General features: G+C 40.3%; 1 protein-coding gene across 4 annotated transcripts in view; it reads left to right on the top strand.

Moving 5' to 3' along the window:
* Positions 1-19,969, top strand: part of dennd5a (DENN/MADD domain containing 5A) — a 34,832-nt gene that overhangs the window by 2,035 nt on the left and 12,828 nt on the right. The window contains exons 2-9 of one of the 4 annotated variants that reach the window (XM_013269701.3): positions 7,563-7,634; positions 8,421-8,530; positions 9,346-10,030; positions 15,091-15,278; positions 16,086-16,397; positions 17,529-17,744; positions 17,842-18,076; positions 18,429-18,518. In XM_013269701.3, coding sequence (XP_013125155.1) covers positions 7,563-7,634; positions 8,421-8,530; positions 9,346-10,030; positions 15,091-15,278; positions 16,086-16,397; positions 17,529-17,744; positions 17,842-18,076; positions 18,429-18,518 — 1,908 coding nt within the window. The remainder of the gene's footprint in view (positions 1-7,562; positions 7,635-8,420; positions 8,531-9,345; positions 10,031-15,090; positions 15,279-16,085; positions 16,398-17,528; positions 17,745-17,841; positions 18,077-18,428; positions 18,519-19,969) is intronic. The other 3 variants (XM_013269702.3, XM_003442378.5, XM_013269703.3) reach the window with 3 other exon arrangements.

Genomic DNA, 19,969 nt, shown 5'->3' with positions numbered 1-19,969 from the left:
TTGATTTCCATTCTTCAAACTGTGGTTTGGTACCATTGTGTAGCAGCAAAGCTACGAATTAAGAAGGCCCTATTGTGTAATTGACAGCTGTGTTGTTCTTCACTCAACGCTCAAGACACTAAAATTACCCAGAGTGGGTAACAGCTCATTTTGGACACAAGCGAAAAGACACAGATGAATATATAATTTGCAGGTTGGGTTTGCATATTTTTAAATCACCTGCATATTGCACCTGCATACTTATTGCTTCTGCATGCGTGATGAGGTTTCTCTTAAGACCTTCTGACTAGACTGAAACTTTGCTTCGACATGCAAACCGGGACTCTGAGGTCAAACTTCACTGATGTTGTTCTACTTACTGCATCTTGCTGCTGTTTACTGTAGAACGAGGTTAGGGGCTTGCCCTTATCAGCTGTTTCAGTCTGAGTTGAAAAGAGGAAATGGTGTGGAAATTCCATTGTTATGGCTTATATATGATCATGTCAGCTAAACATGTGCTACAGGTATACCTGGGGGTTTATAGTTTTGATTAGTTGTCCCGAAATTTATATGTATATATTTAGAAAAAGAAAAAAAAAGATGGCAAAAAGAGTTTTGGCTTTAACCTTAGGAGATCTGGCCTTCTGAAAAAGATGAAAGAAATTATGGATTAAGAGGAAGAAGAAGAAGTAGTCACAACTTTAAATAGTAAAGTAAAGACTTGGGTGTCAACAGTGTTTAATGCTTTACCATTTGAGGTAATGTTTTGGAGCACTTAAAAAACGTAAATTGATTCCAGCTTCTAACTTTTTAGTGTTCCGCTTTTCCTTGTCTTGAATTCTTTCCTAGTAAAATATAAATGTTTGGGTTTTGGACCAGTGCAAACGACACATTCAAAGACCAGACAGCTTCCGGCCAAACGATAATTGAAACTAAGGAAAAACACAAGTGAGGACAGAACCAGCAGATTAATCTGTTTTGGCCGTATTAAATATGGGATAACTATGATTTCTAAACGTTTCGTTCAGTTGTGTAACCTTAAAAATTTGAATGTCACGACACAGCTGTATGTCACAGACCTTAAAAGACCTCAAAAGGTGATATCCGAAATGAGTATGTGTTGAAGGTATGACCAAGAAAACTGCACATATTTAGATCTGAGAAACATTTTAAATGACTTGAAGGCATCTTACAAGAAAAGGTTTAAATGAAACTCTGCATGCTTGTTCCTCTTTCTCAGTATGATCCAGTGGTGATTCACGTACAGTCAAACCACAAAGAATGACCGAAACTTTCTTACAGCGTGGTGTTTGGCAGCTTAGGGAGGACCTGATTAGCATATGTATGACCCTGCAGCTTCACAGGCCACGCTGGAAGCACAGGGAGCTGAAGGATATAAGTACACATGCAGACAGGCTCCACCTATTCAAATGCTAAACATCTCTTTTGAATTTCCCAGGCAGCCTCTCTCTCGCTCTCTCCCTCTCTGTCCCCGAATCCGACTCGGCAAACAAATGAGGTTGAATGGCTCAACATGAAAGCTGAAAGCTTTAAATGCAAAATGTCGTCTTTCATATTTTCACTCAGAGCTGTGTATTTCTGGACCTGTCCGGTATTTTTAAATATCCGTTTGAAAATGCATCAGTGAAGCTTTTGATGCAGTTTGAAGAGTCATTAGGAACCTTGTGATCCTCCAGGGCAAAGTGTACAGCTAAAGTTATATGGCGCTGAATATAGGGGACCTCATACAAGAACTGGCTGTATAAGCTGGCAATGCTGTGCCAAGTGATTGATCTATTATTGATAACACCTCAGTTTTTGTTTTAATATATCAAGCAGGAGGAAAGCGCTACTTTTTGCCTGCATGACTGAACATTTAAAATGAATTGTCTCAACTCAAAGTTGGAGATATCAAACTGTTCTGGTAAAAAAATAAAAAGCTGTAAGTAGAAGCCTGCAGGCAAACGCTTTGAGGTTAACCGCATATATCCCCCCCCCGCTGTGCATATTGGCGTGTAACATGCAGTTATAGAGCTTTGAGGTCTGTGCACTGCTACCAATGGGCTGGAACTGCTGGAGCTACAACAACATTCACAGAATCTGCAACTTGGTGGTGCAAAGCTGAAGACACCCAAGTTTCTTTGGTTTTTTATGTTACATAAGATTTACAGTCTCTTTAAAATAGAATTTCAAATGGAAACGCAATAAGTGGAAGCCTACTCCCCACTGATCATAATATCCAAGAACGGGTATTATTTTCACATTTATCTTGATTTAAAATGGCAAATATTTTATCCTTACACAACTGTAGGATGGATTTTAAACTCCACTTGCTGAAAGATGAAGGTTTACATTCTTCCCAGTCATGGCAGAGTAATTAAACCTGCACATTCTTGTGTAAAAGGTTGTTTTTCCAGCAGGTCAAATTTCTCCGCAGTTCAATCCCCTGGCTGCTAACAGATGTGTGCTGAAATTTCAGGCTGCTGCGGTGCTAGACCAGGTTTTATGGCCCTACGGCATCTTCTCGCCACTCTGTAGATAAGCTGCTGATATTAGCCTGTCTGGTATTTGTAGGTTATGTGCCATATTTCAGCTTCATTATCAAAGGTGAAGTAACTTTGACCATTTAATCTGTCAGGGACAGTTTTCCTGAGGGAAGAGGGAATGAATACTACCTAGCAGTTACATTGTAGCTAATAACACTATTACTGGCGACTGCACAAGAGTGTAACAATGATGAGTGGTGAGTGATGGTGGTTTTACTGCAGTGTTCAACATGTGGGAGTTAAAATTCAGTGGTTATTGAATTTCAGCTTAATTACCTTAAAGACGGAGCCACTGTGATAAGCTCTCCCTTGTATGACAAGTTGAAAACTTTACTATGGAAAAAAAATATTAAAGCCTGTCGTGGTATAACATTATATTTAGGGAAGATATTTGTATTGGTGTTGGTGTAAATATTATATTAAAAGTTTTGACAGTGTGACATTACCGGGTTCGAAGACATCTTTCTGCAATAAATAAAGACTGCTGCTGTCGTAGCGCCTCTGGGTCAGTGAAGGCAGCTCGTCTGGTTTCCGAAAAGAACATCTAGTTGTAAAATCACCACAGAGGGTGTTGTGTCTGCTGGTTTCTTCCCTTACTCAACACAGCCATTTACAACTATAGATGTTACAAATGATGGAAAGTGAAAAGTGAAGGCAACGGGGTCATTTCCTTATAAATAAATACTTTCCTGTTCAGTTTATGAGGCTTGGTCACTAATTTCAAGTCCTATTGAATAGAACACGATGGACATTTTGTAAATTACAGTCATTGCTATATTTTTCCATTTTTGGGTTAACTTCCTTTCAGGTTGACCTCGGTTTCTCAGTCAGATCCACCCTTTGCTTGTAACTTCTCATTTCAAAACCTCAAGACAGCAACTGTGAAAATGCTCAGGGCTTCAGGGCTGCAGGAACCAATGGGTGATATAACGCTAGGGGTTGCCATCTTTTATATACAGTCTGCGAGTTGACCATAGGTTAATCTGATCAGATGATCTGTTGACAGTTAAAAGAACTTGTCTTTTATTTATGCTTGGTTTTTTTTGTATGTTGTACTACTGTGTAATGAAAGTGTTTTTATTAAAAGGTCAATTACTGTTATGGGAATCCCTTGACATCTCGACATTAACCTAAAACACTAACATAGGGTGATTTTTCACCCATGCGATGACTAAATATCACTTAATGGTAATTTCCACTGGTCAAAAAGTTTTATAGTGAAGTTCCCAGTTCTGTTATTTATTTATTTTTTGTTGGATTTTTTTTTCATTAATAAGTCCCTAACCGTTCATTAATTTTAGACCCTTTTTTATAGGGTTGTATGAGATGTGAATAGGGTACCTTAATGTATTTTAATGGGAACTATCTTTTTTCGGGTAAAATATATGCAACGTTAGTGATAGTGTTACGAAACTGCAAACTAGTGTTCCAGGGTTAAACACTTTCTTACCTCCAGACTAACTAAGAAACACAGTGCTGGTGTTTTTGGCTAATAGCCTTTAAGTCATGTTAACAACTAAATTGAATGCGATAAGACAGCAACTTTGGTGGGTCGGCTTAGAAATCGTCCCACACTGTAACAAGTGGGGGGAAAAAATCGAACTTATCCTTTTATCAAACTCACAGAAAACACACAGGGGACCATGAGCTGTGAAGGCGGGGAGTTTAGGCTGTGAGTGAGCTATCATGTTCTGCCAGTGCCGGGCCCGCTAGGTGAATGAGTGTCGACGTTATTGCTGCTGAGCTGTTTTGACGTGTCAGCAGTCAGTACAACACTTTGTGCTGCAGGCAGTTTAGTCGTGTTTGAATATAGCTTTACAGTCAGGGAGGTGCATCCCTTTATGTCTAGCCTAGTGAACCATGCCATAGTGTGTGTGTGTGTGTGTGTGTTCGTGAGAACAGGAGGGATGGAGAGCTGTGGGTGGTCCCTGGCTCGCAGGATGAGGAGCTCAGTGACGCTCTACTCCCACTGCTACCGGTCCACACTCTCTATTACATCACAGTCCATTAGCTGGAGAATATGACAAAGGAAGATGATGTTTACACTGTAGCGTCTGTTGGTGTTTAGGTTAACAAATGGCTTCTCCAGGTGAGACAGTTGGCTTGTAATTAGTTTTAATTATAAAGATGAAGCTGAAGTGCACACCTGTCTCAGACAGCTTCACCTAAGCCTCATGATGTAACACAGCAGCCACATCGTCCTATGTGGACGGCCGTGGAAAATGCAAATCTGGGAATGATATTTTTAGTTTTTGATAAAGCTCAAATTTAATATTGTAATACTGTGGCTGTTTCCAGTCACATGTTAAAAATAGCATTTAATTATGGCCGTTGCATTTACATAAATGGAGATTTTTCTAGAATTGTAAGCTTTGTAAATTTGCCATCGACTTATTGTTAGCACTGTGACATCTAGGTCATGACAAGTGATGAGTTTTGGAGAAAAGCAACAAACTTGACTTGAATTTGGGAAAACAATTAAAAATGTACATGTTCTGAGAGCATATAGTCAAGGGGCATCCACACAGGAAACGACTAGCAGTGATGTGCCAACAAAAGACAACAGGAAGTCAGTGACATACGACTTCAAGTGAAAGTGAAGGGAAATGGGCGGGACCTGAACTAAAGTTTAATCAAATTTGATGTGAGAAGTTCAAGTTCTTCCCGTGAAAGTGCAGGATACTGCATATTGACTTACGACAGGGTGGTAATTACATTTGAGGGTTACCTAGGCAACTGGAGCCTAGAATGTCCACTAACGACTGATCATCAACGACAAAGCGTTGAGCGATGAGTGTGCTGTGTGGACGCCCCTTTTAGAGTCAAAAGTAGGGATCACTTAGAACTCACAGGGTTAACTTTTACTTCTTGGAATTTAATCTGAGTAACATTACTCTCCATTCAAAGCCGCCTTTATTTAGTAAAAGCTCTGCATGTTTTTGCAAATGAAACGTTGGACTCTCATATGTGTTTTCTTTGGGAAGCGCTGTTATGCCTGCTTTATTTTACACACCTCTGCAGTGTTTTGTTGTCGCTTCCTATAAGGCGTTGCTCTTCTGTGCTCATGAGTTTCACAGTCAACAAACTTTTCTGTAGTAGCTTAAGAGCCAGGTGTTTGTTTTTAAGTTGATTTTGTTATTTAAATTAAAAGAGCATGACATCTCTTATTTGCTGCACAGCCAGATGCTTCCAGATGTTTGTTGTACTACTGAAAGGGTTAACAATCAGCTTGAATCCATCATACTCCATGTCTGTGTCTGCACTCTGTCGTTGAGTTTGACCTACATTACATCCTCATGAGTAGCAGATGCCATTTGCTTCAGTTGTGCTGTATTTTAAGTTCGCTTAAGGAAAATCAAATGACACCTAAGTGCTTTATATAAGGTTATTATGAATTATCACCATATGTAATTATTTTTAATTAATAATCTTACTGCCTTCAGCTGCTGGGGTTTTTGTAGTCTGAGATGTGTTCCTGGCCTAGTTTCTTCCCCGTGGGCTGTTTGGATATGAAAGTAACCAAGAGATTAAAGCACTTAATCCGTAAGACTTTTATTCCCTTGCCAGGATCTGTGTCTGTACTGAGGACTCTAATGTGAACCTGTTTGTCGCGTCAGTCAACACTTTTATTAATGTCCGATTTAAAAAGGATAAGACCTTTGAATTCAGCGGATACTTTTGCCATCTGACGTTTCCTGTTGATATAACTTTAATCCATCATTTTCAAAAAGTTTAGCTAGGGTTCTTGGTAAAATGCTAATGTGCAGCAGAGCGAATTAATGCAATCCCCCAGACTTGAGAAAGCGATCGTTTCTTGTCTGTGTGCATGTGTCATTACTGAGTCATATTATAAAAGCAGTGTAAACTGATTTTCATGGATCTCACAGGTCACAGTAGCCTGATAAAAGCTTTATTTTGAAGGTGATGTCGCTAGAAAACAGTCAGTGGCATGTTTTGGGTTTGACATGCTGCTGTGATGTGCTCTCATTGATGCTTGTTCAAAGAAAGACAGAAAATATAACTGGCTCTAAAGACTGCAGAGGGTCTTTTTTTGTGTGTGTGTAAAATATAAAAATCGAAACTGAGCTGCAGAGCTGCAAAACAAGGGCGCTCATTCATTGTAATCTAACCCATCACTCTTTGCTGATAGCATCTAAACATCGGCGCATTTTGCCAAACCATGACATGTTTTCCAGCATGAAATTGAAAATGTTTTAGAGCGTATCGCACATATGGAAATGTTTCCCAAAAGGACTTCAGAAAGGGTACTTGTTAGGAAGTATTTGCAGGTTTGTATTAATCCACATTCACTGTGCTCAGTGAGTTCTGAGTGCGATGTATGTGGACTCTGTAATGCTAATGATGAATGTGTCACCCACTTCAAAGCTGTGACTCAATATTGGTTATTTATTCTTTGTATCCGGCCACAGAGATGACACTTTCTACATTATTTAATTGTTAGTAATTGACAGCCTTATTCCTAAAATTGTGGAAAAAAAGAGAAAAATACTACACATTTCTGCTCGGAGTACTCATGAATAAAAGTTTAATACTCTATGGCTCAGTTTCCCAGACATGGATTAACCCTAGCCCACTATATTTTTTTTTTTAGTGGAGGCCTTTATTAATCCATGTCTGGGAAACCAGACATGGATGTACTTGGTAAAGATTTCAACAGTTAGACAGTAGTAGACTAGCTTTGTCAGTGTGTGCATGTTAGTAAAGGGTTGCATTTGGCTGAGAGTGCTGCTGCTAACTTGGTTGTGTTGTGGATATAGTCCCTGTCGTTGCAGCAGTATGGATTTGCATGATCCAGTAAAGAAGAGGAAACTGTGACACAGCGAAACACAGCATCCTAGTGTCATATCCCCACCAGCTGGCTTGAATTAACATACCCACCTGTCCCCAGACGCGATAATGTCCTCGGAGTGTGCAGCTTGTTCTCAGCTGCGCGATCTGTTAACACAACATAAGAAGTGATGCGCTACCCATTAAGAAGCAGGCCTTTAATTCTATTTTTTTTTATTTGTTGTGTAGCTTTATGCCAGTATATAGAAGCTACTAAATTCAGAGATGGGGCCAGAGGAAAACTGGCAAGGGGAAATGAAGGTAACCTTCCCACCACACACACTTCTCTTCCTGCTAACTTAAGTTCAGCTTTAACCCTTCAACCCTTTAAACCCGGCACACTTTATTTTCTCGGCAGCCCTCTTTTGTTGCTGCACAGCTGTGTTTTCAGTTGTTTTCTGTACAGGTGTGGGGGCACGTCTTTTCTGTTTTGCACACTCTTGATTTCTCCCCCCCCCTCCTCCGTCTCCCTCACCTCCTTCAGCAGCAGCTGAACAACGAGCTGATGTTTGACAATCACCGCTTCTGTTTCTCACACACACACAAATTCAGTGCTGCCTGCACTGCCATTGCTTGGTCAATGTTTACTCTCCCCCTACGCTCTGAATGACTTTTCAGTACTGCCTTGGTATGTGCATCACTTCTGCTTAGCTCTGGGTTTGAATCAACTCAATTTGCGCTTCTATGACTGATTATTTTCCGTGTCCCTCTGTATTGCCAATAAAGCTGTCAGGAAGCATCGAGATATGTTAAAGTTGGCCATATTTCATTATTTTAACGATCTAATTTGAATTATCGGATGCTGCTGTTTGAGTGTATTTTTCTGTTTACTTTCTACAGCAGGAGGCTGGCAGCTTTATTTGATGCAATACAATTTTCCTCTCAAGACAAATATGCTAATGTGCTCTTTCCTCTGGAGCTGCAGCTGACATTTTTAAGCCGACTGTTCTGCTCTTGTGTCTGCATCTGGAAATCTGGTTTCTTAACTATTTGTCTCCTGTTTTCTTTTTTTTTTTTCTGCATTCTCTCTGTTTGTTTGACTTTCAGGTGAGAATTTTGAGCAGAGTCCACTGCGGAGAACCTTTAAATCCAAAGTCCTAGCACATTATCCAGACAATGTCGAGTGGAATCCTTTTGACCAGGATGCAGTGGGCATGGTATGGTATGATGTTGATACAACTTAAGAACCCTTACATTCTACATTTGAAACATTTTTCGGGCTTTCTACCAAAGGCAAATCACCAGGCCTGCGATAAAAATATTTCACTTGTATATAATATTGAAAAAATAGAAATGGCCACAAATAACAGAAATCTCTCTCTTGTTTGTTAGGTAACACATACTCTTATAGGGCATCCACACAGGAAGGGACAAGCAGCAGTGTGGGAGACAGGTTAAACTTTTTCTCAACTTCAAGCTGATCGATTTAAGGGACCTCTAATGGGAGTAAAGGATGTAGCTGATTGGCATATGACAGAGTGGTAAATACATTGAGGTTTTAGGTAAACATAGCGTGGAATAGCTGCTGGTGATGAACTTTCAGTGAAAAATTGACGTGATGAGCAAATCACTTCCTGTGTGGACCCCTATGGCTTCAACCTTGGAAAAATCCTGATAGGCCTTAAGAATAAGATGGATTAAGGAGCAAATAGCATGTATAAGTATTTTTTGAATGCAGTGAACTGTTTCAATGATATGAAGATATTGTATAGTAATTTTGTTTTAACCTTTAAATAATTTTTGCTGTTGTGTCTGTGAGTCAGGAGATTATTAATTTGAATTAAAGAAACGCAACGGGAGGAGGAAAGCGATCCTACCACAGTCTCTAAAGCTTGGAAATGAGAACATTATATCATGCCTGTTTGATCTGCAGGAAATAATTTGAATCTATCCAGCTACAGTTCCATCTCCATGATGAGCCCTTTGTCTTTCCTCAGCTCTCTGAATCCTCTCCTGTATATCCTTTTTGCAGCTGTGTATGCCAAAGGGTCTGTCGTTCAGGACGCAGATGGACTCTCGGGAGCCTCAGTTCCACTCTTTTATCATCACCAGAGAGGATGGCTCTCGGACCTATGGCTTTGCTCTCACCTTCTTCGAGGAGGTGACCAGTAAGCAGATCTGCAGTGCCATGCAGACTCTTTACCACATGCACAACGCAGAGCAGTATGATATCTTGCACACTCCCACCACCCCACAAGGACCCGAGGACCAGAGACACCAACACACCCCTTCTCGTCCCATGCTCCACGCCGCGCCCGCCATCTCTCGTTTGCAGCGTTTCAACTCGTACGACATAAGCCGTGACACGCTATATGTGTCAAAGTGCATCTGCCTGATAACACCCATGGCCTTCGCTCAGGCCTGCAGGAAAGTGCTGCAGCAGCTTCATCAGGCTGTCACTTCTCCACAACCCCCACCCCTTCCCCTAGAGAGCTACATCTACAACATCCTCTACGAGGTTCCCTTGCCACCTTCCGGGCGATCCCTCAAGTTCTCAGGCGTCTACGGGCCTGTGGTATGCCAGAGGCCAAGCACATCAGAGCTGCCTCTCTTTGACTTTGCCATCAGTGAAATGTTTAACCTGCTGGGGGTGGAGAACGTTCTTCAGCTGTTCACGTGTGCCCTGCTAGAGATGCAGATACTGCTCTACTCACAGCGTAAGTAGCTGGTCTAAACACATGTTCATCATCCACGTACATAAGTGTCAAATATATATGCAAATATGGCGTTGTCAGGCTTGAATTTAACATTAGTTCGTACAGTTCATTAAAATTGGACATATTTTCTAAATAGCTGAAAGGACAAACTAATTGTAAATGATATGAAACATCTGCTTCTTTGCGGGTGGTGAGGTCATGTGATCCTGTTAGTAAAGTCATGTCTCAAGAGATCTCTCTGGAGCTGGGGGACATATCCCTGTCATCCCACGAGACTAGGTATTATCTGGGGAGCTTGAAGGATGTCTAACAAAGGAAACAGAATACTTAGATTGCTAATCACACAAAAATGTTGTTACACTGTAAATTCATTCTAGTCTTTTCAGTCATATTTAGTCTCACCGTGTCGTTATTATTAGTTACAGGAAGAAAGTGTAAAACATTATATGGTCTAATAATAATAATAATAAGGCCTGTGTTAATCTTGGTCAGAACTCATTTGCACAACATATTGTCCATATCAGAAATCAGATGTGTTTCTACTATAAACAGCTAGCTGCCATACATAAAGTTGTTAAAAAAATGTTCTGAATTCCCTGGTAGGCAGCGTAGTACCTTGCTATTCACATTACAGGTGTAAGAAATGTTGTCAGAAATGAAGGGAAGAGGGGATTGTTTGAGAGAGAAATTTCCAAGGTTTTGGAAGCCTTGCTCAGAGGAATCTGGTGTTTGAAACAATTGTTTTAAGCATATTATGCATATTATACCATCTCGTGCAGGACAACCTCCTTAGTCTTATGTATCCTGTGTCCTTGGGAAAAATGCTCAATCGAGAAAAACAATGCTCAACTGAGGAATTTAAAAAAACTACTTCAGCAATGTTCAGTAGTAATACAAATCAGTTTCGAGTCCACAATGATCATCTCACATTTAATTACCTAATTTTATAGGATCTGTTAGCTAGAAAGACCCTTTAGTGGACCGAATATATAGGGTGCTCGACCCTTTTAGGAGTAACTTCTCATTCTTATTAACCAAGTAGATGTAGTTTTTGTTCAGTGTTCACCTTTTAGAGAAAGTGTGTGCGTGTGCACAGAGAAACTAGGCGATCCCTTAAGGATGGATCTGATGTTCTGATGGGATTCATTACAATTGCAAGCGAAAGCAAATGGTTTACAAAACTGCAGGGCCCACAGGAGGGAGAAGCTCTTAATGGGGAAAGCTGTGGTGTTGCTAGGCAACCCGGAGACAGGGAGGAGAGAAGTGATGCAGGATGATTTTTATTGGTTGGAAGTGACATCATGCCTCTTTTCACCCCCATAAGGCTCATCACTGCAGAACATGTGAAGGGTGTTGTGGAGAGTTAAGCCTCGGCAATCTGCCACTGAGGAAGAGCTGAGGGATTTTTACGAAGGGACACCACACACCGAGGCGGGGGATGCTCTTCAAATAAGGAGACGACAGTGTGTGGCATGTGCTAAAAATAACACTGAAATTCTGATTAAAGGAAAAAAACAGCGTAGATAGCATCTCTTCCACAAAGCCGCAGAGGACAAGATGTTCAAATACAATCTGTTCCTTCCTGTCCTTCTCAGATACTAACACTACTATGCGTGTTGTTACTACAATTAAGATAGCACTTTTTATGTTTATTTCTTGGTCATTTTCTGACCTACAGAGGTTATTGAAGTGTGACAGGACAGTTGGGACAAAAAGGTGTGAAGGATATGTGCAAATGCACAGATCTGAGGTAGATTAAATCATGAAGGTTGTAGAGTCCATCTCAGAGTTCCTCCAGTCATTATGTTGAAGTGTCCTTGAAGCATAGAGTAAAGCACTGCATGAATGTTTGTGTGAATGTGACTTGCAATAAGAAAGTGCTTTGAGTGCTCAGTGAGAGTAGAAAAACACTATGTAAGTGTCACTCCATTTACTATTTAACAAATCAAGTTTAAAAACAACAAATACCACGCTGTGTCCCTGTCTGCACGTTCTGTGTTTTAAGGCTGCCGCATTATTATACAGAATCACGCTGGGCTTTTAGCAACACACGAATAATCATTAAACAATGCCAGCTTTCCAGTGTATCATAGTTTTCATAGTTTTTTTCCATGAAAAATCTTGTGGTCTTTGTTGTTGTGAAGGGAACGAGTCACTTAAATCAAGAAAATTATATCGGTCTATACTTAAAGTATTTAGTGTTCTAGGCCATTCGTAGTAAAAACTGAGCATCTGATCTAGGATCTCTCTCTTATACAGTTGTGGTCAGAAGTTTACATAAACTTGGGCAAGAATGTCATGGTACCTTTGAGCTTTTAATGATTTCTTTGAACTGTTCTTTTTCTGGAGTGGAATGATTGTACAGTATACATCGTTTTAATTTATTTTGGATTTTCTCTAATCTACAATCTACAGGGTCAAGATTATGAATACAGGTTCAAAGGTATACCTGCATTCACCTTAATCTTTTAATAAATGGTGCACAAGGTTCTAAAATGCTTTTAAACTTGACAAGACCAAGGTCTATTAACTTCTTGTTAGTCGTCAAGTTTGACAACAGTAAACTACGGTATAGTTTCTCTGTGCCAGCAACCAAATAGTTTGACAGAACTCATCAGATTAAGCAATACTCAGAACAATGAGAAAGTCCAAGGAAATTGGTGAAGATCTAAGAGAAATGTAGCTTTACACATTGGGAAAGTCTCTTGGAGCCATTTCTAAACAACTGCAGATTCCGTGATCGTCGGTTCGTCTTAAAAACTGACTCTGTGGCAGGAACTCTACCAATTCTGCCAAGAAGACCGGTTAAATATCCACCCAGTATTCTTCTTTATAGCTACCAAGAGCGCCTGGTTGAGGTGCAGTTTGCATTTGACATTAGGTATGTTTGACCCTGTGGGAATAAAAAAAAAAAAAAACATAATTAAAATAAATTCAAACGTGTGCGCCCAGTTCATTTTTATTAAGTAGTTAAATGTGTATGCTGTACAATCGCTCCACCCTGGGAAAAGAAATCATAAGTCTAAAATACCTTGACATTCGTGCCCATGAATGTCATGGTATTTTGTGCCCATGACCACAACTGTAGTCAGACTTGAAGATCAACTGGTTGGCATCATCACTGCTGACTGATCTGTGCCTACTGGCAAATAAAATGACATTTACCAAAATGAGTGACCAATGTTATCTGTTGTGTGACATGAGCTAAATATTCAAAGATGGTATGGAGACCCAAAAGACGTCAAAAGAGTTTATTTTAATTTGTTTCCATAGAACAAAATAAAATCGGCAGCAAATGATATCTTTAGGATCTGTGTCAGCCCAAAATGTCACCAAGGTTCTTCCTTATTCTAAACTAATCTACATCTGCAGAGAAAGCAGTGTGTTTTATCTTGTTTATTCACTGTTAATCACTGCTAATATAGTAACGGCTCAAAACTAGCAAGTGCCCTCTGTTAGTGACACAATCGGAGACTGCTGCAGGAAGTTGTTCGATCAGAACAGTGCTGAGTTTCACTTCTATGTCGTGTATATTTTAAACCTGCTGTACTTCATAATTTACCCTCACTAGGCGAACTCTTCCGTCACAGTTTCTACCACTGCTCAGTGTGGATCATTCTAAACTGATGAGGTCATGCAGCTTTGGGTGTAAGTGACAATGCTTGACCCTTTGTTCAAGTGGTTTCTTGTCAGTGGCCTAGTTTAGGAAGGAGATGGGTGATGTTAGTATTCATGTCCCCATCCTGGGAGAGGAAGCCTGCTGAGAAGAGGGATGAGGGAGAGGCCCAGGCTGGGGTGAGAGTCTCTTCTCATGGACCAGCACATGACCAAATGAAGGAAAGGTATTTATTTTGGCACCATACCGGGGGAGGCAGAGCTGCTCCCGAATCTGCAGTAGGTGTCAGCGGGATAGAAGAGGAATGCAGATGAGGAGGACTGGACACATATTTACATGTATACCAGTTGGCTCAAGTGCAAAACCCTGAACTCTGAGGAGTGCTGCTGTGTGGAGTCATGATAAAGGAATTTAATGTTGGCCAGAGTGCCAGCTGGCAAGCTGTGTCACACTTAAGTCTGGATCCTCCAAAAGACGCCACAAAAGGCCCTCCAGTGGAGTTTGTGTTCAAAAGAAATGGTGGGGCCTTACAGGAACCAAAACTAAGGGTGTGATCAGGCAAGAGAAATATGTCAGTTTATCTCTGGTTTGGTGCTTTAAAAATGCTGTGTGTAATAGGCTGTCATTTAGAGTGACATTGCAACAAGAAAAAATACAAGAAAATACCATACTTAAAGTGATCAGTTGATAATAAAGCACCCAGGGCTGCTCAGGATACATCAACTGTGCTCTTCAGAAGTCATTCCCTGTCATTCTGGTACAGCGAGTTTGCTCCATAAAGGTAGACGGGATCCACATTCTAAATTTGGACACAGCTGGTGTGTCATAACAGCTAATTCCTTTAAGGTTGGTAATCAATCCAGCTCATTCCTGTAAGTACAGAACAGAGAATAACCAAAGAGTTTTGTAACAAAGTATAAGCATTCCAGTTAGGTCACTCACATGTGCCGTCGATACTGAATCTGCCCTCAAACTGCCACCATCAGCCAAGTTTTACCTTTTGACCCCAGCCAATAAGTGATCAAGCAGATGAAAGGTCATATATAACACTCCTACTGCAAACATAGCAGGATTAGCTGTCACGTCATGTGGTGCAGCTGATGGATTTCAAACTCTATGAGCAAACAGAAGAGCTAAGGCAATAACAATGTAATCCTATTAAAATAACATTCAGACAGTCATGTTGCGTAACATCTGTCATATGCTGTTTACTGGCTCGAGTATTGTTTAGGTTTCAGATATGGGGAAAGTGTTGTGCAATATGTTTTGTTTAGTAAGTGCATAAAAGCATCAGCATTTGGTAAATTTCATAATGGGGGAAACGACAACGATCAACCAAGATTTTAAAGATTTGATCGGTTATCAGATCAGACAATGAACCTTATTCACAGCTGTATTGACTGCAAACACGCATCTTTATCTTTTGTCTGTTTGTGTGTAACAGATTACCAGAGGCTGATGACGGTGGCAGAGAGCATCACAGCCTTAATGTTCCCCTTCCAGTGGCAGCATGTGTACGTTCCCATCCTGCCCGCCTCCCTTCTCCATTTCCTCGATGCTCCTGTGCCGTATCTAATGGGCCTCCACTCCAATGGGCAGGATGACCGCACCAAGCTAGAGCTGCCACAGGAGGTACATTCAGAAAGCAGTGTCTGAGTTACTGAGTGTAAACCTTCGTCATGTCTAATATTTGACTGTGTTACCACTCCAGAAACCAAATCTTTAATTTCATGGTTTTATTTGTTCTTATCTCACAAACTGTGTAGCAGCTTCTGCACTGATTTGATTTGTGCTTTGCTGCTTGATATTTTTATTTCATTTGATTTTTTTTTTTCAGCCTTATGTTCTGTTGGTGTGATGACGTGTTGTTGCAATAATAATGCTGCTCAGTATGAGAAAACATAAAAGTTCAGACATTTGGTGTACGTGTTTGGCGCAAAGCAGAGACACACTAATGCCATAGCAATGTGGGTCTTCAGTTGGTCGAGGTCAAGGAGAGCCGTTCGGGATGGCTGAATGATGATCATCCCTTTCACTGATGATAAATGTCTTGTAAACAACTAGATTCTGGGTCAGGGCCTTGCGAGAGACTGGCGACTTGTTCAGGGTGTAACCCGCTCATGCCGTATGGCAGCTAGGATAGGTTCCTCCCCCACCGCAACCCTGAATTGGAAATGAACTGAATTGAACTAGACCTTTTCTTCGTATAACCTACACAGTGTACTAAGTATAGCAGAGTATTTCAGAGTCAGTTATTGCTCTCTTGATCGTGTCAGCTTTATTTTTCAGTCATCGGTGACCTTTTTAATTCAGGGGGCTGGACTGTCCAACTGAATGAAATTTATAAAAACAGGATCTATAATATTACAATACTATAACTGTCTGTAAAGCTTTGCTAAATTTAATATAATCATTACTCTGCTATTTCTCTTATTCCAGGCAAACTTGTGTTTTGTGGACATTGATAATCACTTCATTGAACTGCCGGAGGAGTTGCCACAGTTTCCCAACAAACTCGAGTTCATTCAGGAGATCTCCGAGGTGCTCATGTCCTTCGGCGTGTCTCCAGAGGGAAACATTTACTCCAGCGACAGCCAGGCCAAGTACCGGGGCTTCCGAGCGGCTGATATGGTCTCTGACAAGCGTAACGGCAATCTGGCCTCACCCCTCAACTCCTACCTGCTGAGAGAGAATGAGACAATTGCCAGACTGCAGGCTCTAGTCAAGCGGACAGGTGTCAGCTTAGACAAGGTGAGAAATGATGTAATGTCGTTAATTAAAAACGGGCTGCAAAAAAAACCACGTGTCACTCACTGGGCTTAGTTACATCACCAAGACTGATAATTTAAATAGGTAAAAATAGGAGCTATATATTGGGCACCAGGTCTATGAATATATTTATATTAATGAATTTATTGACAACTGGAAATTCATTTGAAAAGTTTGAATTTTTAGGACAGGAGCTCAGCTTGATTAAAATATTTAATGGTCCTCTTCTTGGTAGAAAAATCATTGCAGTAAAAATACATTTTCTTCTGGAATTAATATATCTCTAAGTAGGTAATTAACTCTTAGAATTTATATCGATAAGTGAAATCTGAGCCAAAGTGCATCCACAACCATCAGTTATTAGCAGCATCGTTGCAGTAAGGGACAGCAAACATAAGGGGGCGCCCTCTTACACCACAAACTCACATGTTTTGTCAGTACACAAAAGGAGGTGGTTTGCTTTTTAAAATATTTCGCTTCCTTTTAAATACACCAGCATCAAACAGCAAACATTTCTGAGTCGTGTGACTATTTTTCAGCTTCGCGGTACGTGAATAAGATGCACTCAGTCTAAAGACTGACGGATGCTTCGAGAAAGCCTCTGTACAGCGTAAGCAGCTTATGCTGTTGTGAGCAACATTAGCTTTCCTTGAATGGATTTGCGCGTCGTCAAGGTCTGACCTTACTTATAATTATTCCTATCTAAAGGCACGGCTGAATTCCTATTAAAGAAACAAGGCCCTGATTAAATGGAGTCCCGGGTCACGTCAGTGGATTGGATATTTTCCTGCACAGTGGCAGCCCTGCTCTGTTATTTTAGCTGCCTCACGCTGGCATCTGTCCAGCTGACATGTTCAGTTAAAATGAGGTCATAAATCAAGACTCATGTCTTTGGCTATCTTTCCCATGACCCTACTTCTTCATCACTAAATATGTGATAAAAGTCACACGAGGTAACGTGAAAAATAGATGTGCTTCTGCTTCTTTTCTTCATTGAATAAGCGTTTTCCTTTTTTTTTTTTTTTTTGACCCTTCTTATTTTGTGTTCTTTTGTGTTGTTATCGGTCAAAACCAGCATTTACAACAATGTTACTTAATGTTTATGCACATCAGCTGGAGGTCAGAGAGGATGCCAGCAGCAACAAGGATGGGCGGGTTCAGTGTGACGAGGAAGAGCTGAAGATGCACCAGCTCAACATCCAGGTGCGCGAGGTCTTCGCTAACCGGTTCACCCAGATGTTTGCAGACTATGAGGTGTTTGTCATTCAGCCGAGTCATGACAAAGAGTCCTGGTTCACCAATCGAGACCAGATGCAGAACTTTGACAAGGTAAAGTGGAATAGCTGCTTTGTAAGCAAAGCATAGTAAGGATTTAGCATAATATATATGTAATCTTTATATCTTGTACCTGTGTGTCTGTGTGCAGGCCTCCTTCCTGTCTGATCAACCAGAACCCTACCTGCCCTTCCTGTCACGTTTCTTGGAGACGCAGATGTTTGCGTCCTTCATCGACAGTAAGATCCTCTGTCACGATGATGAGGAGAAGGAGCACACGCTGAGGGTGTTTGACGCTCGCGTGGATAAGATCCGCATGCTGAACGTGCGCACGCCCACGCTGCGTACTTCTATGTATCAGAAGTGCACAAACATCGAAGAAGCAGGTGAGGAGGAAAAGGAGGAACATTGACCTATATGGTGGGATTGTTTTCAAAGCTCCAAATGTTTTATTTGGCTCTCTTAACTCCTCTCATTCTGAGAAAAGTCTTGATAGGTTTGCACTTTATAAAGTTGCAGGTTATGCATTGAGAATGAACAACTTCACTGGAGTGTCTTTAATTTAAAACTATTATAAAATGGACCTCTGAATGTTTGTGATTGTAACTAAAGAAGCATTTAAAACTGCAGAACTCAGTAATCTGCAGTGTAATCATGTACATGATGCATGAATATGACAGACTTCTGGAGGTTTGCTGTCTTTAGTTACCTGACTGGTTGTTGCTGTCTTGCTTGCAGACACCCTGTTTAAAAAGCGTCTTGAAAAAGCTGACTTTATCGCTCCTGGACCTCATGTCATTGAGCCGGAGAAGGCCGAGACCGAATTTCGTAATATTTGTTCTTATTATCTCAACCAATCTAGGGTGGTGGTTCTTTCAATTATGTGTGCAATGTGTTAAGTTAGGTTGGCTCATAGAGGAAGTAAAGGCTTCATTTAACCTTGTATTTGGAATAAGTCACAGTGGCAGTGGTTTATGCAGGAAAGCTTTTAAAAGCATGGACGGATGCTCTTGCTCATTCTGCTGCGTCTGGAGAATGTGAAAAGAGAAAGGGGGGAATAAGAGATGAAGCAAATGTTACCATGAACTTTTCACATATTACTATAAAATAAAAAATTCCTCTATGAGATCCTCACTGCATTGCACGCGAGACAATTTTTCCAAAGCTTGGTGATCTGTTATCGATTTTTACTGATATAGTTGCAGGAAAAAGTTTTCAAACCCTTTTGAGATATTTGTGCAACTATAACCCTTAACTGAGTAACTTAGGAAGCTTATTATGAGGTTTAATGTCATGATTTACGTCTGTTTTGCCATCACTGATTGCCATCAATGGACATCAGTGATGGCCAAATTTAATTCAAAAGGAATCAAAGTAGGCTCCAATACATAATATAGAGTATTGGAGTATATAGTAAATAAAAGTCAGTCTCTTTTCCTCATTTTAATTTTAAATCAGGTCAAATTAAGTATATCTCAAAGGCTTAACAAAGCCTTTCCTGCAGCTATAACGTAACACGTACAGGTAAAGGGTTGATGATGAATCCTATACAGGAAATTAAATTTATGTGAATTCCAACTTCACCCAGCCAGTGTTTTTCCACCGTTTTCATGCTGCGCTTTTGCAGCTTCAAATATCTCACACCCCCTGTTTTGTTTTTTTTTTGTTTGTTTTTTATTGCCATTTGATGGACAACAGGAAGTAGTATTATTTTTCTCTGTTTCTCTAACCTCGTGGGAGCTTTTCCTCACACAGCCCATGTGGGGGTGTGTTTTTAATAAGGCATCAAAAAATCACTGTCTAAAGCTGCATGACTCGGCTGGTTCTTTTGAAGACAACAAAACATCTGCTCTGAGCCTTTTTTCTGTCATTTCTCTTGGTTCTGTGGGTGCTTTTTATGTTTTCTTTCTCTTCTGCTGTCATCTGGTTTCTAAATTTGAAATGAAAAGTTCTTAGTCATTATCTGAATTTCACAACATAACTTGACAGGGTTGGTATAACAATGAAGTTGTTCTATTTACTCCAGTTGTTCCTGGAATTTTGAAGTCAGGATATCCATTAAGTCATTTTATTGATGATCTGTTTCTATAAATGGCAAAAAGCTATATCTTTTAGTGATGGGACTGGTTTTTTTTTTTTTTTAATCATTTAAATCCTAAGTGATTTTTTTTGTATTAGATGCTGGAATAACTTGTAAAATTCTTCACCGGATCATCTTTTAAATTCAACAGTAAGATAGAAAGAAGACATTTAATCAAACGCACACATCTCAGCAGTAA

Source organism: Oreochromis niloticus, linkage group LG1 (assembly GCF_001858045.2).
Source record: "Oreochromis niloticus isolate F11D_XX linkage group LG1, O_niloticus_UMD_NMBU, whole genome shotgun sequence".
NCBI lineage: Eukaryota > Metazoa > Chordata > Actinopteri > Cichliformes > Cichlidae > Oreochromis > Oreochromis niloticus.
This window is presented reverse-complemented; position numbering and strand designations above follow the sequence as displayed.